Here is a 19,706-nt window from a genome sequence, read left to right on the forward strand (position 1 = left end):
TGTTGATATTTTAAAAAATATCGCTTTTCCATTTATCGAAATGCCGAAATTGAAAAACCTCATCGCATCGATAATATCGTGTTTGAAATACCGAAAATTAAAAAATTTAATTTCACACTAATATCTAAGAATCCTTGTTCAATAATAGCACGGTGCTACAAAAAAAGTCACGAAATACACCGGAAACAAAACCTACTGTTGGTTGTAGCTATGGTCGAGTACAACATGAAAATAGGTTCAGTATAGTTCCTAAACCTTCAATTTATTTAAAAACAACCGTTATGCTTGTACTTGATGCAGTTGGCTATTAACAGCTTAACTATTTTTCACCCCATTTTAAAAACAACATGTTAGCCCAGTAAAATTAGCCTTTTTCTCAAAAAAGATCGTAACATCGGGTTTTTGATGCAGTAGATCATGTATTCACAGTCTTGCCTTTAAATTTTATATGGCCAAATTCCGCCATCTTGGATTTTTGTTTTTTTGCGATTTGCAAGCTTATTTTGCATTTTTCATAAAAAATGGTTTTATACAAAATTGTAGAGAATTTAATTTCCCACATCTATACTAATATATATTTTGAAAGCGGTTTTTTTTCCGTTCGCAAAGCTCGAGATCGGCTGTACTGATTTTTGAAGTTTTGGTTACAGATTCCGGTTGGCAATAAAAAAAGTTTGAATCGTAAATGTGGATTGTTGGAGAAAATGTTGGACCAAAATGTTTAAATTAAAAACCTAATTTTGGGCGGGACGAAGTTCGCCGGGTCTGCTACTTTGTTGTTATGGGTTAAAAAACACTTTCTTTTTAAATAATTCGCAAAAGCTGCGCAAAAATTTTACATTGTCACGGTTTTCGCCATTTTTCAACAATTTCTGTTAAAAATACGTAGCATGTTGAAACTCCAAAGTTGTAGAGAATTTTATTCTCCACAACTTTTGTACGATTTATTTTGCCATATTGAGTCCTCCATTTTGAATTTTTTAACCCCACCTTAGATTCGTAATAAGCAGCCCCAAGAACCCGAACCGAATCAATATTAACTTTTTGGCCGCCACATTGGATTCACCATTATCGATTTTTTAAATCATGCTCTAGGTTCGTAATCAGCAACTTCAAAAACATAAGAACCTGCTTTTACTTTTTCTTTTTTAGTGTTCGGTTCTTCGGTGACGTAAAAGCTGTAAAGCAAAATCTAATTTACGGTTAGTTTAGACGCCATCTTAAATTTTTCAAAAGGTGACACTGTTTTTCATGAGGGGTGTCTATGTGATCATTTTAAGACCTTAATCTTTTTAATCCATCCTATAAAATTTTCGTCGTCGTACTGTACCAGTTGACGTGATGCTGAAATGAATTCTACGCCGCTTCCCTGACATCGCTATGTTTGGCACGTTCCCGGTCGTGATCTAAGCGTTGCGTCGTACGAAAAAAATGTTTGTATAAAAGTTGGCAAAGTCAAATTCTCTATCACTATGCTACGTATTTTCAACAGAAATTGTTGAAAAATGCTGAAAACCGTGACAATGTAAAACTTTTCACAGTTTATATATACAAATGTGAATGTCTTATAACTTTTGAACCTCTACTCGGAATCGCACGAAACTTTGCACACTTATTTGTTTTTACCCCGGGAAGGTTATAGGTATGGTTTTGTTTGCAAATATGGTGTCAATTTTGCGAGGGGCGTAGCACCTCCCGTAGGCCTGCAAATTTTTAATCAGCCATAACTTCGGAACCATAAGTCACATAAAATTGAAATTTGGTATGCAAACATATCAATGGTAGGTGCTTATCAGTTTCCAGTTCACTTAGCTTTTGCAATGACAATAAATGCCTTAAAGTAAAACCCGAAACTTTATCGAAAATCAAATGTTTGATAATTGTATTGGAAAATGCATTTATGTTAATAGATACTTTGAAATATTAAAAAAATTCTGTTAAATCATTATTGAGTTATTATTCGTAAGAAATTAGATAGTATTTATTCTATTATATAATTTATTTGAGATATTTTAACCTAAATAAAAACACCTGCAGTGCCAAAAAATTATTATTGCATTTCATTCAATAACACCCAAGATATACAGCTGTCCTACCGTATGCTGCTATCACGGCTATAGTAAGATTAGTAAGATTGTGCGCGAACTCTAAGGGTTTGGATGAAAGTTGAAGAGATTGGAGGTCTAGGTGACATGAATATATGTGCAGCATATTTGGCCGATATGACATCGGGTAGTCTATTTACAAGGGACTTAAATTTTAAGAAAACGTCATACATACGTTTCTTTAAAGTGCTGTATCTTGGAAACCTTTTAACGAAATTTAATTTAAAAAAATGTATTTCTTCTATCTTATTATGGGCTTTAATTATAAATTTTTTATATTAATCTGCAACGTATAAAAAAAAATAAAAATTAAGTAAACCTTTTTCTTTTTGATTTTTTTTTTTNATTTAATTATAAATTTTTTATATTAATCTGCAACGTATAAAAAAAAATATAAATTAAGTAAACCTTTTTCTTTTTTATTTTTTTTTTTACTCGAGCAATATGATAAATAGGCATTAAAATTGTATGAAATTATATACATACTTTTGAAAGAGGAAAGGTGTGTAAGAAACAAAAAAATATGAATAGATCATATGAACTTTACTAAAGGTCTGAAATCACGAAAATCCCTTCAAGGAAATGGCAGAATTGAACTTTGTTGCAAGTTCACATGGGAAATCTGCTTGCGACGGGGTTGGAGGAAATTTTAGGAGACTGGCAGCTAGAGCAAGTCTTCATACAAATATACAATTTCATAAAATTTCAATGCCTATTTATCATATTGCTCGAGAGTTAGACGATCTAGAATCCATACGCCTTCGTAGCCCATTACGCCCATTTGGGTACTTAAAGTTGACATTATAGACAAACTTTTTTATTGAATACATATGACTGTCACATTTTAATCATTCTGGTTACACTAAAGTATTACTTTTTATAAATAAATAAATTTCTGTACATTATTTATACTAAATTTTAAAACCTTTGTTTCTAGAAACGACGCCCGCCCTCATTTTTCCAAAATTTAAAACAAACGTTAGTAGTGATGACATCATGTTTTAAAGTTGGAAATATAGTAACATCAGATATCGAGGTCTTAAAAGAAGTTGAAAAAGCATTGGATTTACATGCATTTGAAAGCGCTGACTTAATTCATCAGTATTATATTGAATTGCTGGGAAAACAGAATAGTATTACGAGGTCTGAATTCGGTCAGCTAACAATAAAAGCTAACTTTACGGAGACAGATTTACTGGTAAGTAATTGTTTATCTCATAAGGGTGTTTCCATCGGAAAGTCTACCGCGACAAAAAAAGGCGTGAGTACTAGGTACTCACGAAATTTGATGTGTAAACATATGCGAACGGCAAAGCATAAAAGTACGTTTACATATAAATATAATCTCAATCAAAGCTCGTTAGCTGTCAAATTGGTTGTGCTTGTTATTCACACAACTCGAGGAAAAGTTAAACTTCTTCTCTGTGCCACCGTGGTAACTCTTTTCAGCAACACATATTAAATGTATTTTAACTGAATATTTTATTAAAAATACCTTTACAAACCTATTTTCCTTACTAGCGTTAATTTTTGTTTACTTTAACATTTGGGATTCCTCCTCTTCTTCGCAAGTATAATCGATAAAACAGGGTTGGACACTAAAAATTACTTTTATAATTATGATTTTGTATGGCTAATCTCTTTTTCTAATTACAGATTAGGGAGTTAAGCTCGAAAATAAGGATAATATTTTTATAGACAAACCTATTAGGCGAATCAGTTGCAGAGATACTAGGGTTGCCAATCCCGGGATCCCGAAAATTTTGAAATATCGAATTGATAGTAACAATTTGTTTATGAATTTTGAAGTATGATTTTTTTTAAAATGCCGTTTTGACTGCAATTAACAAAAAGCTTTAAAGTGTTCTTTTAAATTGCAGTCTGAGCCTTTTTTGAAGAAGATTTCAATGAATTTACTCATAGCGTCGCTAATGTAAACGAAAGAGAGAGTTTTAAGGAAAATTTAGACAATTTTTTATATCAATCTACTCAAAACTTCCTCAAATCGAAAAACTTATAATTTGACCGACGTGCTGGTAAAACAAGTTCAAATATTTTGTAATGGAGGAGATAGGGGTCATTATCTTCAAATGGATTATGTCTACCTTTTGAGAGTTCAGCCTAAAAGTGTTGATGGCGAAATATTAGAGCTGTAGCAAACCGCGTGTATTCGTTACTGAGTAACGAATACAACCCCTGACTCGAAGACCCGAATCGTTACTCGCATAATAATCTCGTTACTCGCATGTTCCGTGTATGCACCATCAACGTGGATCGATACGACACAACATATTGTGCAGTAACGAAATTGTTTTCGTATCAATACTATAGTGTGTTGCGTGTGTATGTACGTACATGCATGCATGATTCGTGTGAGGTACAAGTGCTTGATTGTATCAAATTGTTCGAATCGATACAAAACTATGTTGCGTGTATACATATGTATATATGCACATGTATGTATATGTATGAACGAACATTTCCTTACGCTGCAAGAATCGTTGCGATGATTCTTGTGAGGTAAAAGTGCTTGCAGTACCAAACCGTTACTCACATAATAATCTCGTTACTCGCATGTTCCGTATATGCACCATCAACGTCAATCAATACAACACAACATATTGTGCGGTAACGAAACTGTTTTTCGTATCGATACTGAAGTATGTTGCGTGTCATGCATGCATGATTCGTGTGAGGTACAAGCAGGGATGGAATTTCAAAATTTCAAAAGGTGCCTAATGGTCTTCAAAAATTGTGCCGAAACGAATATGAAAGTGCCACAAAATTAAATTTCTTTTATAATAATTATTTCTTCATATAAAAATTATTAATTAATTAAATTATTACAGTAAATCACTTTTATGAGGGAGCGGCATACACGGTGCATCTGAATCGCGAGTCGATTTGGATGTGTTAAGTAAAAATAAATATGTGTTAGTTACACCGACATGACTCTGGTATGACTCTGAATGACTCAACTGTGTGTAGTCGAAAGGCGAGTGAACACGTACACAGTTGACTCGCGAGTCAGACGCACCGTCTATGTTGCCTATTAGACATAAAACATAAATTCATAGTAAAATTACACAGAATTCCAATTACGGAAGGGAAATACACCGAAGCACAGCTATTCTGACATTATTACACTCATATGTATGTACCTATATGCGAAATAATGGCAGTAAGACATTTTGACCAGTTTTGCCTATTATTTTCATTGATTATTTTTTAATTGATTTTAAATAAAAGTCTAGTTCATAATTTAATAAGCACAATAAATGTACACAAATCGCCATTTCAAACTTTGTACAAAAATTATGCAACAAAATTCAGAATTTTTAAGAAGATTCCAAGTTTTCGATGTTATGCATTTTTTCCATATAAAGTGTGCTCGAAATTTTTTTAAATGGATCAAAATGTATGACACCGTCAGAAAAAAATATCAAAAATCATCGGGATATTGCAGAAACTGGCACTTTCATTTAATAAACTATAAAACTGCGAACTTAGAATCTTTCCAAAAATCCTGAATTAAAAGCTTGTTGTGGCGAAATCTTACTTTCCATACTGCATATTCACAACAGAATTCAGCGGTTCGCAAATAATTTTCACAGCCCTTATTTTAATTTGTAAGTGCTTTCAATTTTCACTTTTTGTAATTTTTTAATCTATAAAGTGGTATGCAATTTTTTGTTATATATTTGCATTTTATGCTAAACTTCTATATTTCAAAAATGGCACTATTGTGACTACTTAGGTCGTTGATAACTGATGAAGATACACGTATATATGAATATCAAATAAAACACCTCTTTGAGGTAAAATTTTTGAGTGACGAAAGCTGAACTAGAAACACAAAATTTATGATATCAATTTCGTAACGAGAATTATACGCATTTTTTAACTGCCTCAAAGAGGTGTTTTATTTAATATCAATTATTTTGGGGTGGCAAATTAAAAAAAAAAAAANCTTAATTTGCTGATTTAATTTTTTTATTCATTTTCATTTTTAATTCTTTTAATTGAAATTAAAAATTCTTGTATTATCGGTAGGATTGATAAAATATGATACTTGTATATACTTGTGACTCAAGCGCGTTAAAATATCTTGGAAACACCGCATCAGTTATTGTTTTTGAGCTTATAGTTTGAGCATTTCTATTTGTATATATTCCTAAATTTAGTTTTACTTTTCGGAATATAATCTGTGGTTCATGTAAATGAATTTTTGGGAGACTTGTGTAGAGATTGAAGTTGCAGGATTTTACCCGATGCTTTTTTGTTCCGTACGTTTTGCTGTTACTCACTTTTTAGTCGCACTTCAGAGAGTGATTTTGCTGTTTGACCTTTTTCCAGGATTTTACACGAAAAGTATTGGATCAGAGGTATTATATCATCCATACATATGCATATTATACATACATATATTCATGTATGTTCATCAGTTATCAACGGTCCCAGTTAAAATGATTTCAGTATTTTTTCTAATTTTCGGCTTGCTTTTTTATCAAAATAGACTACTAAACCTATGCCTAAAACCATCTACAAATATCAAAACCAGGGCATGAATCACGTATGACGACGATCGTCTGAACGATATCGTGTCGAGATTGTCTTGCTTCATAAAAATCAAAAATTGTTTGATCGTTTGTGCGATATCGTCAACTCGATTACAGTTTTGCTTCACGTAACAGTAACAGTAACACGTAACAGCAACACAAATGCATAAATCAGTGTTTTGACAACATCGTTTTGTCAGTATCGTTTGAACGAATATCGTTTCAAAGTTACGTGATTCATGCCCAGTTGCAACAAATGAGTCCATAAATATTTATGTACATACCAGGGGTTTCGCAACCGCGGAGCTTCCGCTTTAATTTTAACAATCGCATTCGCAATAATCAATGCGGGGCTTTTGCGAATGCGAATGTTGTGCAAGTGCACCGATAAAACGTATATATGGCAAACAAAACGACAAATTGTGGCCAATATTTTTTGTTTATGGTCGTGGGAGTATTTGTGTAACAAAACTGGTCACATGACATATTTATCAACTTTGGTAAAAATGTCTTTAAGCATATTATTTCCTAAGCTATACAACCGAGATATCAATGGGCAGTCGTACGTCAAAGAGAACATACTCATTTTAGTAAAAATTTCTTTTTTTTTTGTTTTGCTATTTGAAGTCAAGAAGTAAGCTCTTTCAACAGGGATTTCCAGCAGAAATGGTCAACGTCTGGATACAAAGAGAATCGATGCTCAAATAATTATATAGATCTGGCCTTTAATTAAGTAAGAATTACGATACTAATGCTTACATATAAAAAATCGGGGTGCTTTTTTAAAAAAATAATCCGATTCGGCTGGCAGCCACGACTTTGAAAACAGAATTTTGTTAAAAATTTTCGTTCCTGAAAAATAATAATTTATTTTCCATATCTACCTATTTAGCTCGCTATAAGCACAAATTTTTCAAACCAGTCGCAAAAGAAAGTATTAAAAATTAATTACAAAAACTAAAATCGAAAAACGCTGATGACGTTACAGGTTGTGAAACAGTCAAAGGAATGAGAAAGAATAATTCTTTTTAAAAAGCGTGATACATCTGGTTTAGCTTGTAAACGCTGTTTAAACAACGATCTCACCATTATGCTGAAGATGAAAGTCGGGAGGATACATCCTACATTTTCAGCCCCGATGCAATTCTCATTACCTTTTATTGAATATAATGTTCCCACTTTTTAAATTCAAGTACTAAATAAAATAAACATTATTAAAAATTCCTAACTTTTCAATTTTTTATTTGCCTGAATAACTTAATTTACTTACCTTATTGTTTCTTAAAAATACTTATAACGACAGCCTATGTAGTAGGTGGCAAGTAACTGCTGCAACAAATATATCCACACAAATGCCCGCTTGTACCTCAACGATGTACCCAAACATGTTGCGCAATACGTGTGAGAAGGCGCACTGCCAGGAATGACTCTGTGCCATTTGAATTATGTGTTTGTATGCGTGGATCTGAGTGAAAGTTTGAGAAATGTTCCACACGCAAATGCACCGGGGCACGATCGCTTGGTCGGCTAACAGGAAGATTCAAATGGGAAAGTGTCTTTTAAGTGAAAATAAGTGCAAGGGAAAGTTCCGCATCGAATACGGTTTATTTTAATCAGTGGCAAAAAGGAATAAAACAAGTTGTGCCCCGTTTAACCGCTGCAGATCCCGCTACCAGAAGGCTATCAAGCGGCAGGAGTACCAAGAGGACTCAAAGCCTGAATTCTGGAGTTGAGCGTTTTCAACACCAAAGCGTCTAGTTTATAGCCTCGTATACAAGTTATATACAACCACTGATATACATGTAAGACAAAACCGCGGAACGGCGAGAAATAAATAGTTGAGGTCAACGACCGGGAATACACAAAGAAAGAAACACCGAGATCAACACCAAGAGCTTAGAGAAACCTGAAACACTTCAAGAAAGCATACATACATACATTCCAGAGCGCCGGACTCCGCGCGAGGAGAGCTTCCAGGCGCTCATGTCACAGCACTCCGTCAATCGCTGTTGGCGGCCACTCTTATCACAATACACCACATTCTGTTTCCGTTTTATTGATTTTTCTTTCACCACACTGGCGTCTTTCTTTCTTAAGTCCCATATGGTTCCTCCTAATTTGCCATTACACTGACATGACCTCAAACCAAATTTCGCGCATGTTTGTAGCTAACTTTTTATTTATTCTTTTGGTTTTAAGTAATGATGCATGTTTTCATGCCGCGTAAATAATTAAATTATTTTAAGTCCCTGATCGGAACCATCACCCCTAATACGTACATATAGATATTTATATATTTTGCACTTGCCACAATCCATAAATAGTAATTTGATTTTTAGTTGTATACCTTATTTTTATTTTAAAGCCTTTATATTATAGATCCGTACTTGGCGAATTCGTGAAGAACAAATGAAATTCAGTAGTCCGATATTTTAATTTAACTAATTTTTTGTAATTTTATTTATTTTTATTAAAAGAGGTTCAGAGGTAGTTAAATGGCGTAGTCAAGAGTGCTGGCGACCGTCCCGGAGTGAATGAATGTCACAGCGCAATCACTACATTTATCCACCTATGAATGCTCCCACTCTAGTGTACCGCCTATACTCTTGCTAGGTATTGGAAGTTTTTTTGGTATTCCATAATATTTCTTATTCCAGCCTCTCCCATCTCCTGTATGCAGGCGCCTACATCACATGCGAGATCGGTAAGTGCTAATACATAAGGTATGCTTACAAATGTACATTCAACCCGGAAACCAGCCAACAACAATTAAATTGCTAAAAAGGGATATAATTGGCACTGAAAAGAAAGAAAATTTAGTTAAGAGTGAGCCGGAGAACAGCCAACACCAACGCAAAGTTGAATATGAGGCAAGCCCGGAGGAGAATTTTTTGCGAATCAGTTGAAAACAAAAGGCAAAGTAGAAATTTCAAAAAGATTGAAAAAATGAGAGAGAAGAAAAAGACGTACAAGAGAATTTTGAATAAAATCGTTTCAACGATTGTAACCTTAAAGGGGGATAAAAGGGTTTTTGCTCAGACAAAGATCGGAGGCGTAGAAGTGTTAGCATTATTAAATTCAGGAGCGGGAGCAAGTTGTATAGGGAAGATGCAGGAAAATTACTAGAGGGCAAGGAAGACCTCGTTCTTCCAATAACGAACCAGAACATACGAACAGCGAACGGTGGTGAAACTGCAGTAACCGGTGTAATCACGCTCTCAGTGATGTGAGATGGTATGACGAGGGACTTAGAATTCCTCATAGTGCCCGGTTTACAACAACAAGTATATTTGGGGATAGACTTCTGGAAGGCCTTCGACATGGCTGTCGTTAGTAGGGGAGCACGTATATGTCCAGATCAGGCTGCTGTCGCCGAGCTCGCACCTGCCGAAGGGGACCTGTCCTTTGTGGCCGTCCAACATACTTTGACAATCGAAGAAAGTGCCGCTCTAGAAATAGTCAAAACACAGTTTCCGTCATTTGCCGTTTTAGGATTAGGGAAGACAGATATGGAGGAGCATATAATTGAGGTAAAAAACGAAAATCTTCCAATAAAGCAGCGCCACTATTCGATTTCGCCTGCAATACAGAAATTGATATATCAAGAACTTGATAAGATGCTTAGTATGGGGGTAATAGAGGAAAGCAATAGTAGCTGGAACTCACCCGTCTCTCTTGCCATAAAAGGCACAAAGAACCGCCTCTGCCTTGACGCCAGGAAGGTAAATGAATGAACTATAAAAGATGCATACCCGTTGCCACACGTAGATGGAATCCTTAGCCGCCCTCAGAACACTCGCTACATATCGGCTATAGATTTGAAGGACGCCTTCTGGCAGATTCCTCTTGAAAAAAATCAAGAGAGAAGACGGCGTTCACTGTTTCAGGAAGACCACATTACCAGTTTACAGTAATGCCATTCGGACTATGCATCGCGGCACAAAGAATGTGCAGACTTTTGGACAAAGTGATGCCGGCTTCGTTGCGTGAAAGTGTTTTTGTTTATTTAGATGACTTGTTGGTGTGTTCTGTAGATTTTTCGTCCCATTGTGTTTGTTGGAAAAGGTCGCTCGATGTTTACGTGAAGCAAAATTAACAATTAATGTTGAGAAAAGCTAATTTTGTTATAAGGTGGTTCCTTACCTTTGTTATGTGGTGGAGGATGGTTGTATACGTACGGATGCAAACACTATCACGGATGCACATGGAAGAAATGACAACAAACGAAAGATTTATGGACGTTTCCTTAGACTCACCTTGCTTTGACTCGGACGAATACAAGGAACTGAAAAGGACTGTGACCGATAACAAAGACCAACTACCAGGCTTGTGCATATCGGACGGGTATGTTTATAGACGGACTCAATTTAACCGGGGGGACCAGCTTCAAGAGGACCAGACCTGGAATCTTTGGATACCATCGGAATGGCGACCAGGGTTAGTGGAGGCTTCCCAAAGTTCACTTTCTGCAGGCCCCGGGGGTATCCACAAGACACTCACACGAATCCGTGAAAAATATTACTGGCCAGACATGGTTACGGATGTCCAAGCTTATATTAAAGGCTGTGAAATATGTAAAGGTAACAAGACTCAAAATGCGTTTCATAAACCAGTGATGGGAAACCAACACTTAACCGAGCGACCTTTCCAACGCTTGTATGTCGACTTTATGGGTCCTTACCCACGTACTTGTGGTGGTAATGTTTATGTTTTTGTTTCTCTGGACAATTTTTCTAAATTTGTGTTTTTGAACCCAATGAAGAGAGCCACTTCAGCCGAGGTGGTAAAGTTTTTAGAAAAGGAGGTTTTTCATATTTTTGGCGTCTCTGAGTACATACATTCAGACAACGGCAAGCAGTTTGTCTCTGAGATATTTTCTAGTTTTCTAGAAAAATACGGCACATCAAAACTGCATTTTATTCGCCACAGGGCAACGCCGCAGAGCGAGTCAACAGGTCTGTGCTACAAATGCTCCGCTCGTACATAAAAGAGAATCATAAAAATTAGGATAGGCATATTAGTGACGCGGCTTTTGCACTCCGGAGCGTAGTCCACTCAGCAATCAACTGCTCCCCATACTTTGCTACTTTCGATATGCCTATGGTGCAACATGGTGCATCGTATGAGATATATCGAAAGCTCGGTACCATAGCGGATGCGGATTGCCAAGTAAACGTGAAAACAGACCGATTACAACTTATACGCCTAAAGTTAGTGAAAGAACTGAAGTTGGCTCACGAAAGAAGTATGAAAGCTTATAACACTAGAAGTAGAGATATCAGATTCCAAGTCGGACAGGTGGTATACCGCCGAAACTTCCGGAAGAGTTCCCAAGTAGACAATTATAATGCTAAACTTGCACCTAAACAAATAAAATGCAGCGTTTTGAAGTCTATCGGAAACTCTATGTATGAACCAGGCGATATCAGCGGGAACAAAGTAGGGGTATACCATGCCAAGGACATATTTGTGGCTTAGTGTTTGTATGATCCTGATCTAGAATTTGTTATTAGTTCGTTGTTTTTGTTTAAGTGTTAGTTGTCTTAATTTTTTCGTCTATGTACATTACGGACTTAGGTATGCTATTACCACTCACAAGCAAGCTTGCTTACGCAAAAGTGGGTAAGCGAGATTGTGATTAGTATCCATTGTATTTATATACTAGCAGACCCGGCGAACTTCGTCCCGCCCAAAATTTTTATGTATTTTATTGAAACTTTTTGGTCCAACATTTTCACCATCAATTCACGTTTACGATTTTCATTGGCACATTTGTCTACTAAGATTAAGGTTTGGTGGTCTTGCAGCTTTAAATAACCTAAGGAAAGTGTTATATCCGTTCTTGAAATTCTCCAGATGTGCGGCATTTCATAGCACGGTTATTCGCAAAGCGAAATAAATTTTTTCCTCTTCACTCCCTGGCGGCAACAATGACCCGGTTCTATAGTGAATGTCCTAGAAGCTTTACAGTATAGTAGGTGGCAATTTCAAAATGGGTGCGAATCATTGTTCTACAGAAATGCAATATACATATACTTATTTCAGACGAAATACCTTAAAAGTTTGAACGCATAATAATATTGGAAAATCACATCCATTGGGCCAATTGCAACGCAGGAGCGTTCGATATACTCAATGGTGCAACAGGTCGATTTAATCTGACCTTCACGGCCCCTTTTCTCACTTGGCTATTTTTAGTAATAGCTCGACTTCAGCACCACTTGGCAGCACGTTTTTGCAATAGTATTGCATACATATTTAAAACATTAGCCAAATCGGATCATAAATAAGATTTTTAGTAATAACTCAACTACAGCGCCAACTGTCGGATTAAATTGTGAAACTAAACCATCCAGAGACCCACTCAAATACACAAAAAGTTTCGTTAAAATCCGTACAACCATCTAGGAGGATTTCACTCACAAACACACCTACAGAAGAATAAAAAAATTCATTCAAAGATAGCTAAAGGTCGGTACGTTTGTAGGCCTCACACCCCTTTTCAAATAGCCCAAATTTTCTCCATGAGTATGGGCTTGATTTCAACTATATACATATCTCCATACGAAGTTCCAGTACTGTACCATGAATACTTTCAGAGATATGCAGTATAAAAATTCGATTTATATGGGAGGTGCCACGCCCCCCTTTCCAACAGCTGCCCTCTTTCTTCATGAGTATGCGATTGATTTCGTATATCTCCATACCAAGTTCCAGAACTCTACCATGAACACTTCCAAAGATAGGCAGTATGAAAAATTCGGTTTGTATGGAAGATGCCACGCCCCCTTTTCCAATAGTTCCAATTTTTCTCCAAGAGTATGCGATTTATTTCGTACATCTCCATACAAAACTCTAGAACTCTACCAAAAAATTTCCAGAGATAAGCAGTATGAAAAATTCGGTTTGTATGGGAGATGTCACACCCCTTTTTACAATAGCTAAAATTTTTCTCCAAGGGTATGCGATTGATTTCGTATATCTCCATACCAATTTCCAAAACTCTACCATGCACACTTTCAGAGATATGTAGCATGAGAAATTCGGTTTGTATGGGAAGTGCCACGCCCCCTTTACATATAGATTTTTTTCAGCCTAAAACCATCCTTGGGACACGTGCGGCAGGCGGCAGTTTCATAAAAATCGGTTCAGCCGCTCTCGAGCCTTGCGAAAACTAACAAACGGCTTTCTAAATATATATTAGTTAAGATATATTATATATTATAATTATATTTTGACAGTATCCGTTGTTTCAGATTGGCGCAAAAAAATCTTGCTTAGTGACGAATTCGCCCCTTGATATGATCGTTACTTAAAGCTATTTATATTCGAAATTGCATGAAAATTGGAAAACAGGAATCTATAAGCTTATCCAGGCAAAAAGCCACCTACATACCGAATTTTAAGCAAATCGGACCATAAATACGATTTCTTCGAACAGATCGGTCCCTGGTCCACTTCTCGGACAAAATGGATCATATATGCTAATATATGCCAAAAAGCTACCTACGTACCGAATTTTAAGCAAATCGGACTGTAAATACGATTTTTTCGAATAGATCAGTCCCTGGTCCACTTCTCGGAAAAAATTGACCATTTATCTTAATATATGCTAAAAAACTACCTACGTACCGAATTTTAAGCAAATCGGACCATAAATACGATTTTTTGGAATAGATCGGTCCCTGGTCCACTTCTGGGAAAAGAAGGGTCATATATGCTAATATATGCGAAAAAGCTACTTAAGTACTAAATTTTAAGCAAATCGGACTATAATAAGATTTTTTCGAATAGACCGGTCCCTGGTCCACCTACCCGAAAAAAAGTAAAATTTTTTAGCCTATAACATGGTGGTTACTGAAAGCTATTTGTATACAAAATTTCATGAAAATCGGACCAGCCGTTCGCAAAAAAAAGCCTGTTACAAAAAAAAGGGACTTCTCTTTATATAATTAGTATAGATTTTAATTGTTGACGTATTTGACTAATTCATTAAACATTTATTTATTTTTTAATTTTTTTATCTTCTTATTTTGTTATTTTATTTTTTTTTATTATTTTTTTTCTTTTATTTTTATTTAACCAACAGGACTATTGGTACCTTTACCAAAATCTACTGTGATATAGTATAAGGATAGCTAACTGTGATATAGACATAGGATTTTATTGTGATATAATGATAGGTTATCTCTCCGTGATATGTATATATGCTGTTAACTGTGATATAATATGTAAGAGTAGTACGTAGGAGCATAAACGTGTTAATTATCGTAGACATAGGTGAATGTTCGACTAACTACACAAAAGATACGCATACAGAAACAAAGAGACTTTCATAGGAAGCCCGGCGTTATGTCGTGGGTCGAGGCCACACGTAGGCCAAACGCACAAACAATGTAGGTAGGCTGCGTTTGAATTATTTTACGTACACGCTGCATATTGCATCGGTGGATGCGAGCCTGTAGCGACAGCCTATGTAGTAGGTGGCAAGTAACTGCTGCAACAAATATCCCCCCACACAAATGCCCGTTTGTACCTCAACGATGTACCCAAATATGTAACGCAACATGTGTGCGAAGGCGCACTACCAGGAATGACTCTGTGCATACGTGTACGTGTGTGTAGGTGCATATGCTAAGGTGTAGATTTGAATTATGTGTTTGTATGCTGGATCTGCGTGAAAGTTTGAGAAATGTTCCACACGCAAATGCACCGGGGGCACGATCGCTTGGTCGGCTAACAGGAAGATTCAAATGGGAAAGTGTCTTTTAAGTGAAAATAAGTGCAAGGGAAAGTTCCGCATCGAATACGGTTTATTTTAATCAGTGGCAAAAAGGAATAAAACAAGTTGTGCCCCGTTTAACCGCTGCAGATCCCGCTACCAGAAGGCTATCAAGCGGCAGGAGTACCAAGAGGACTCAAAGCCTGAATTCTGGAGTTGAGCCTTTTCAACACCAAAGCGTCTAGTTTATAGCCTCGTATACAAGTTATATACAACCACTGATATACATGTAAGACAAAACCGCGGAACGGCGAGAAATAAATAGTTGAGGTCAACGACCGGGAATACACAAAGAAAGAAACACCGAGATCAACACCAAGAGCTTAGAGAAACCTGAAACACTTCAAGAAAGCATACATACATACATTCCAGAGCGCCAGACTCCGCGCGAGGAGAGCTTCCAGGCGCTCATGCCACAGCACTCCGTCAATCGCTGTTGGCGGCCACTCTTATCACAATACACCACATTCAGTTTCCGTTTTATTGATTTTTCTTTCACCACACTGGCGTCTTTCTTTCTTAAGTCCCATATGGTTCCTCCTAATTTGCCATTATACTGACATGACCTCAAACCAAATTTCGCGCATGTTTGTAGCTAACTTTTTATTTATTCTTTTGGTTTTAAGTAATGATGCATGTTTTCATGCCGCGTAAATAATTAAATTATTTTAAGTCCTTGATCGGAACCATCACCCCTAATACGTACATATAGATATTTATATATTTTGCACTTGCCACAATCCATAAATAGTAATTTGATTTTTAGTTGTATACCTTATTTTTATTTTAAAGCCTTTATATTATAGATCCGTACTTGGCGAATTCGTGAAGAACAAATGAAATTCAGTAGTCCGATATTTTAATTTAACTAATTTTTTGTAATTTTTTTTTTTTTTATTAAAAGAGGTTCAGAGGTAGTTAAATGGCGTAGTCAAGAGTGCTGGCGACCGTCCCGGAGTGAATGAATGTCACAGCGCAATCACTACATTTACCCACCTATGAATGCTCCCACTCTAGTGTACCGCCTATACTCTTGCTAGGTATTGGAAGTTTTTTTGGTATTCCATAATATTTCTTATTCCAGCCTCTCCCATCTCCTGTATGCAGGCGCCTACATCACATGCGAGATCGGTAAGTGCTAATACATAAGGTATGCTTACAAATGTACATTCAACCCGGAAACCAGCCAACAACAATTAAATTGCTAAAAAGGGATATAATTGGCACTGAAAAGAAAGAAAATTTAGTTAAGAGTGAGCCGGAGAACAGCCAACACCAACGCAAAGTTGAATATGAAGCAAGCCCGGAGGAGAATTTTTTGCGAATCAGTTGAAAACAAAAGGCAAAGTAGAAATTTCAAAAAGATTGAAAAAATGAGAGAGAAGAAAAAGACGTACAAGAGAATTTTGAATAAAATCGTTTCAGCGATTGTAACCTTAAAGGGGGATAGTAGGGTTTTTGCTCAGACAAAGATGGAGGCGTAGAAGTGTTAGCATTATTAGATTCAGGAGCGGGAGCAAGTTGTATAGGGAAGATGCAGGAAAATTACTAGAGGGCAAGGAAGACCTCGTTCTTCCAATAACGAACCAGAACATACGAACAGCGAACGGTGGTGAAACTGCAGTAACCGGTGTAATCACGCTCTCAATGATGCGGGATGGTAAGACGAGGGACTTAGAATTCCTCATAGTGCCCGGTTTACAACAACAAGTATATTTGGGGATAGACTTCTGGAAGGCCTTCGACATGGCTGTCGTTAGTAGGGGAGCACATATATGTCCAGATCAGGCTGCTGTCGCCGAGCTCGCACCTGCCGAAGGGGACCTGTCCTTTGTGGCCGCTCTAGAAAAAGTCAAAACACAGTTTCCGTCATATGCCNCTGTGGCCGTCCAACATACTTTGGCAATCGAAGAAAGTGCTCTAGAAAAAGTCAACACACAGTTTCCGTCATTTGCCGTTTTAGAATTAGGGAAGACAGATATGGAGGAGCATTTAATTGAGATAAAAAACGAAAATCTTCCAATAAAGCAGCGCCACTATTCGATTTCGCCTGCAATACAGAAATTGATATATCAAGAACTTGATAAGATGCTTAGTATGGGGGTAATAGAGGAAAGCAATAGTAGCTGGAACTCACCCGTCTCTCTTGCCATAAAAGGCACAAAGAACCGCCTCTGCCTTGACGCCAGGANGGCTTAGTATGGGGATAATAGAGGAAAGCAATAGTAGCTGGAACTCACCCGTCTCTCTTGTCATAAAAGGCACAAAGAACCGCCTCTGCCTTGACGCCAGGAAGGTAAATGAATGAACTATAAAAGATGCATACCCGTTGCCACACGTAGATGGAATCCTTAGCCGCCTTCAGAACACTCGCTACATATCGGCTATAGATTTGAAGGACGCCTTCTGGCAGATTCCTCTTGAAAAAAATCTAGCGAGAAGACAGCGTTCACTGTTTCAGGAAGACCACTTGACCAATTTACAGTAATGCCATTCGGACTATGCATCGCGGCACAAAGAATGTGCAGACTTTTGGAAAAAGTGATGCCGGCTTCGTTGCGTGAAAGTGTTTTTGTGTATTTAGATGACTTGTTGGTGTGTTCTGTAGATTTTTCGTCCCATTGTGTTTGTTGGAAAAGGTCGCTCGATGTTTACGTGAAGCAAAATTAACAATTAATGTTGAGAAAAGCTAATTTTGTTATAAGGTGGTTCCTTACCTTTGTTATGTGGTGGAGGATGGTTGTATANCTTTACCATCATAACTGATCATGCCAGCCTAAAATGGCTGATGAATCAGAAGGACCTTTCGGGTAGACTGGCAAGGTGGAGTTTGAAGCTCCAAGGGTATGATTTTGACATACAACACAGGAAGGGGCGCAAAATGTGGTGCCTGACACACTATCACGGATGCACATGGAAGAAATGACAACAAACGAAAGATTTATGGACGTTTCCTTAGACTCACCTTGCTTTGACTCGGACGAATACAAGGAACTGAAAAGGACTGTGACCGATAACAAAGACCAACTACCAGGCTTGTGCATATCGGACGGGTATGTTTATAGACGGACTCAATTTAACCGGGGGGACCAGCTTCAAGAGGACCAGACCTGGAAACTTTGGATACCGTCGGAATTGCGACCAGGGTTAGTGGACGCCTCCCAAAGTTCACCTTCTGCAGGCCACGGGGGCATCCACAAGACACTCACACGAATCTGGCCAGGCATGGTTACGGATGTCCAAGCTTTTATTAAAGGCTGTGAAATATGTAAAGGTAACAAGACTCAAAATGCGTTTCATAAACCAGTGATGGGAAACCAACACTTAACCGAGCGATCTTTCCAAGGCTTGTATGTCGACTTTATGGGTCCTTACCCACGTACTTGTGATGGTAATGTTTATGTTTTTGTTTCTCTGGACCATTTTTCTAAATTTGTGTTTTTGAAGTCAATGAAGATAGCCACTTCAGCCGAGGTGTTAAAGTTTTTAGAAAAGGAGGTTTTTCATATTTTTGGCGTCTCTGAGTACATACATTCAGACAACGGCAAGCAGTTTGTCTCTGAGATATTTTCTAGTTTTCTAGAAAAATACGGCACATCAAAACTGCATTTTATTCGCCACAGGGCAACGCCGCAGAGCGAGTCAACAGGTCTGTGCTACAAATGCTCCGCTCGTACATAAAAGAGAATCATAAAAATTAGGATAGGCATATTAGTGACGCGGCTTTTGCACTCCGGAGCGTAGTCCACTCAGCAATCAACTGCTCCCCATACTTCGCTACTTTCGGTATGCCTATGGTGCAACATGGTGCATCGTATGAGATATATCGAAAGCTCGGTACCATAGGGGATGCGGATTGCCAAGTAAACGTGAAAACAGATCGATTACAGCTTATACGCCTAAAGTTAATGAAAGAACTGAAGTTGGCTCACGAAAGAAGTATGAAAGCTTATAACACTAGAAGTAGAGATATCAGATCCCAAGTCGGACAGATGGTATACCGCCGAAACTTCCGGAAGAGTTCCCAAGTAGACAATTATAATGCTAAACTTGCACCTAAACAAATAAAATGCATCGTTTTGAAGTCTATCGGAAACTCTATGTATAAACCAGGCGATATCAGCGGGAACAAAGTAGGGGTATACCATGCCAAGAACATATTTGTGGCTTAGTGTTTGTATGATCCTGATCTAGAATTTGTTATTAGTTCGTTGTTTTTGTTTAAGTGTTAGTTGTCTTGATTTTTTCGTCTATGTACAT

The 19,706-nt window shown here is 37.2% G+C and overlaps 1 protein-coding gene across 1 annotated transcript in view; it reads left to right on the plus strand.

Annotated features, from left to right (window-relative positions):
- Positions 1-19,706, plus strand: part of stac (C2 and C2B_Munc13-like domain-containing protein staccato) — a 251,953-nt gene that overhangs the window by 127,670 nt on the left and 104,577 nt on the right. Inside the window, exon 9 of the mRNA XM_017609205.1 lies at positions 3,043-3,303. Coding sequence (XP_017464694.1) covers positions 3,043-3,303 — 261 coding nt within the window. The remainder of the gene's footprint in view (positions 1-3,042; positions 3,304-19,706) is intronic.

Source organism: Rhagoletis zephyria, unplaced genomic scaffold, assembly GCF_001687245.7.
Source record: "Rhagoletis zephyria isolate East Lansing unplaced genomic scaffold, Rhagoletis_zephyria_1.1 Rzeph_scaffold_00200, whole genome shotgun sequence".
NCBI lineage: Eukaryota > Metazoa > Arthropoda > Insecta > Diptera > Tephritidae > Rhagoletis > Rhagoletis zephyria.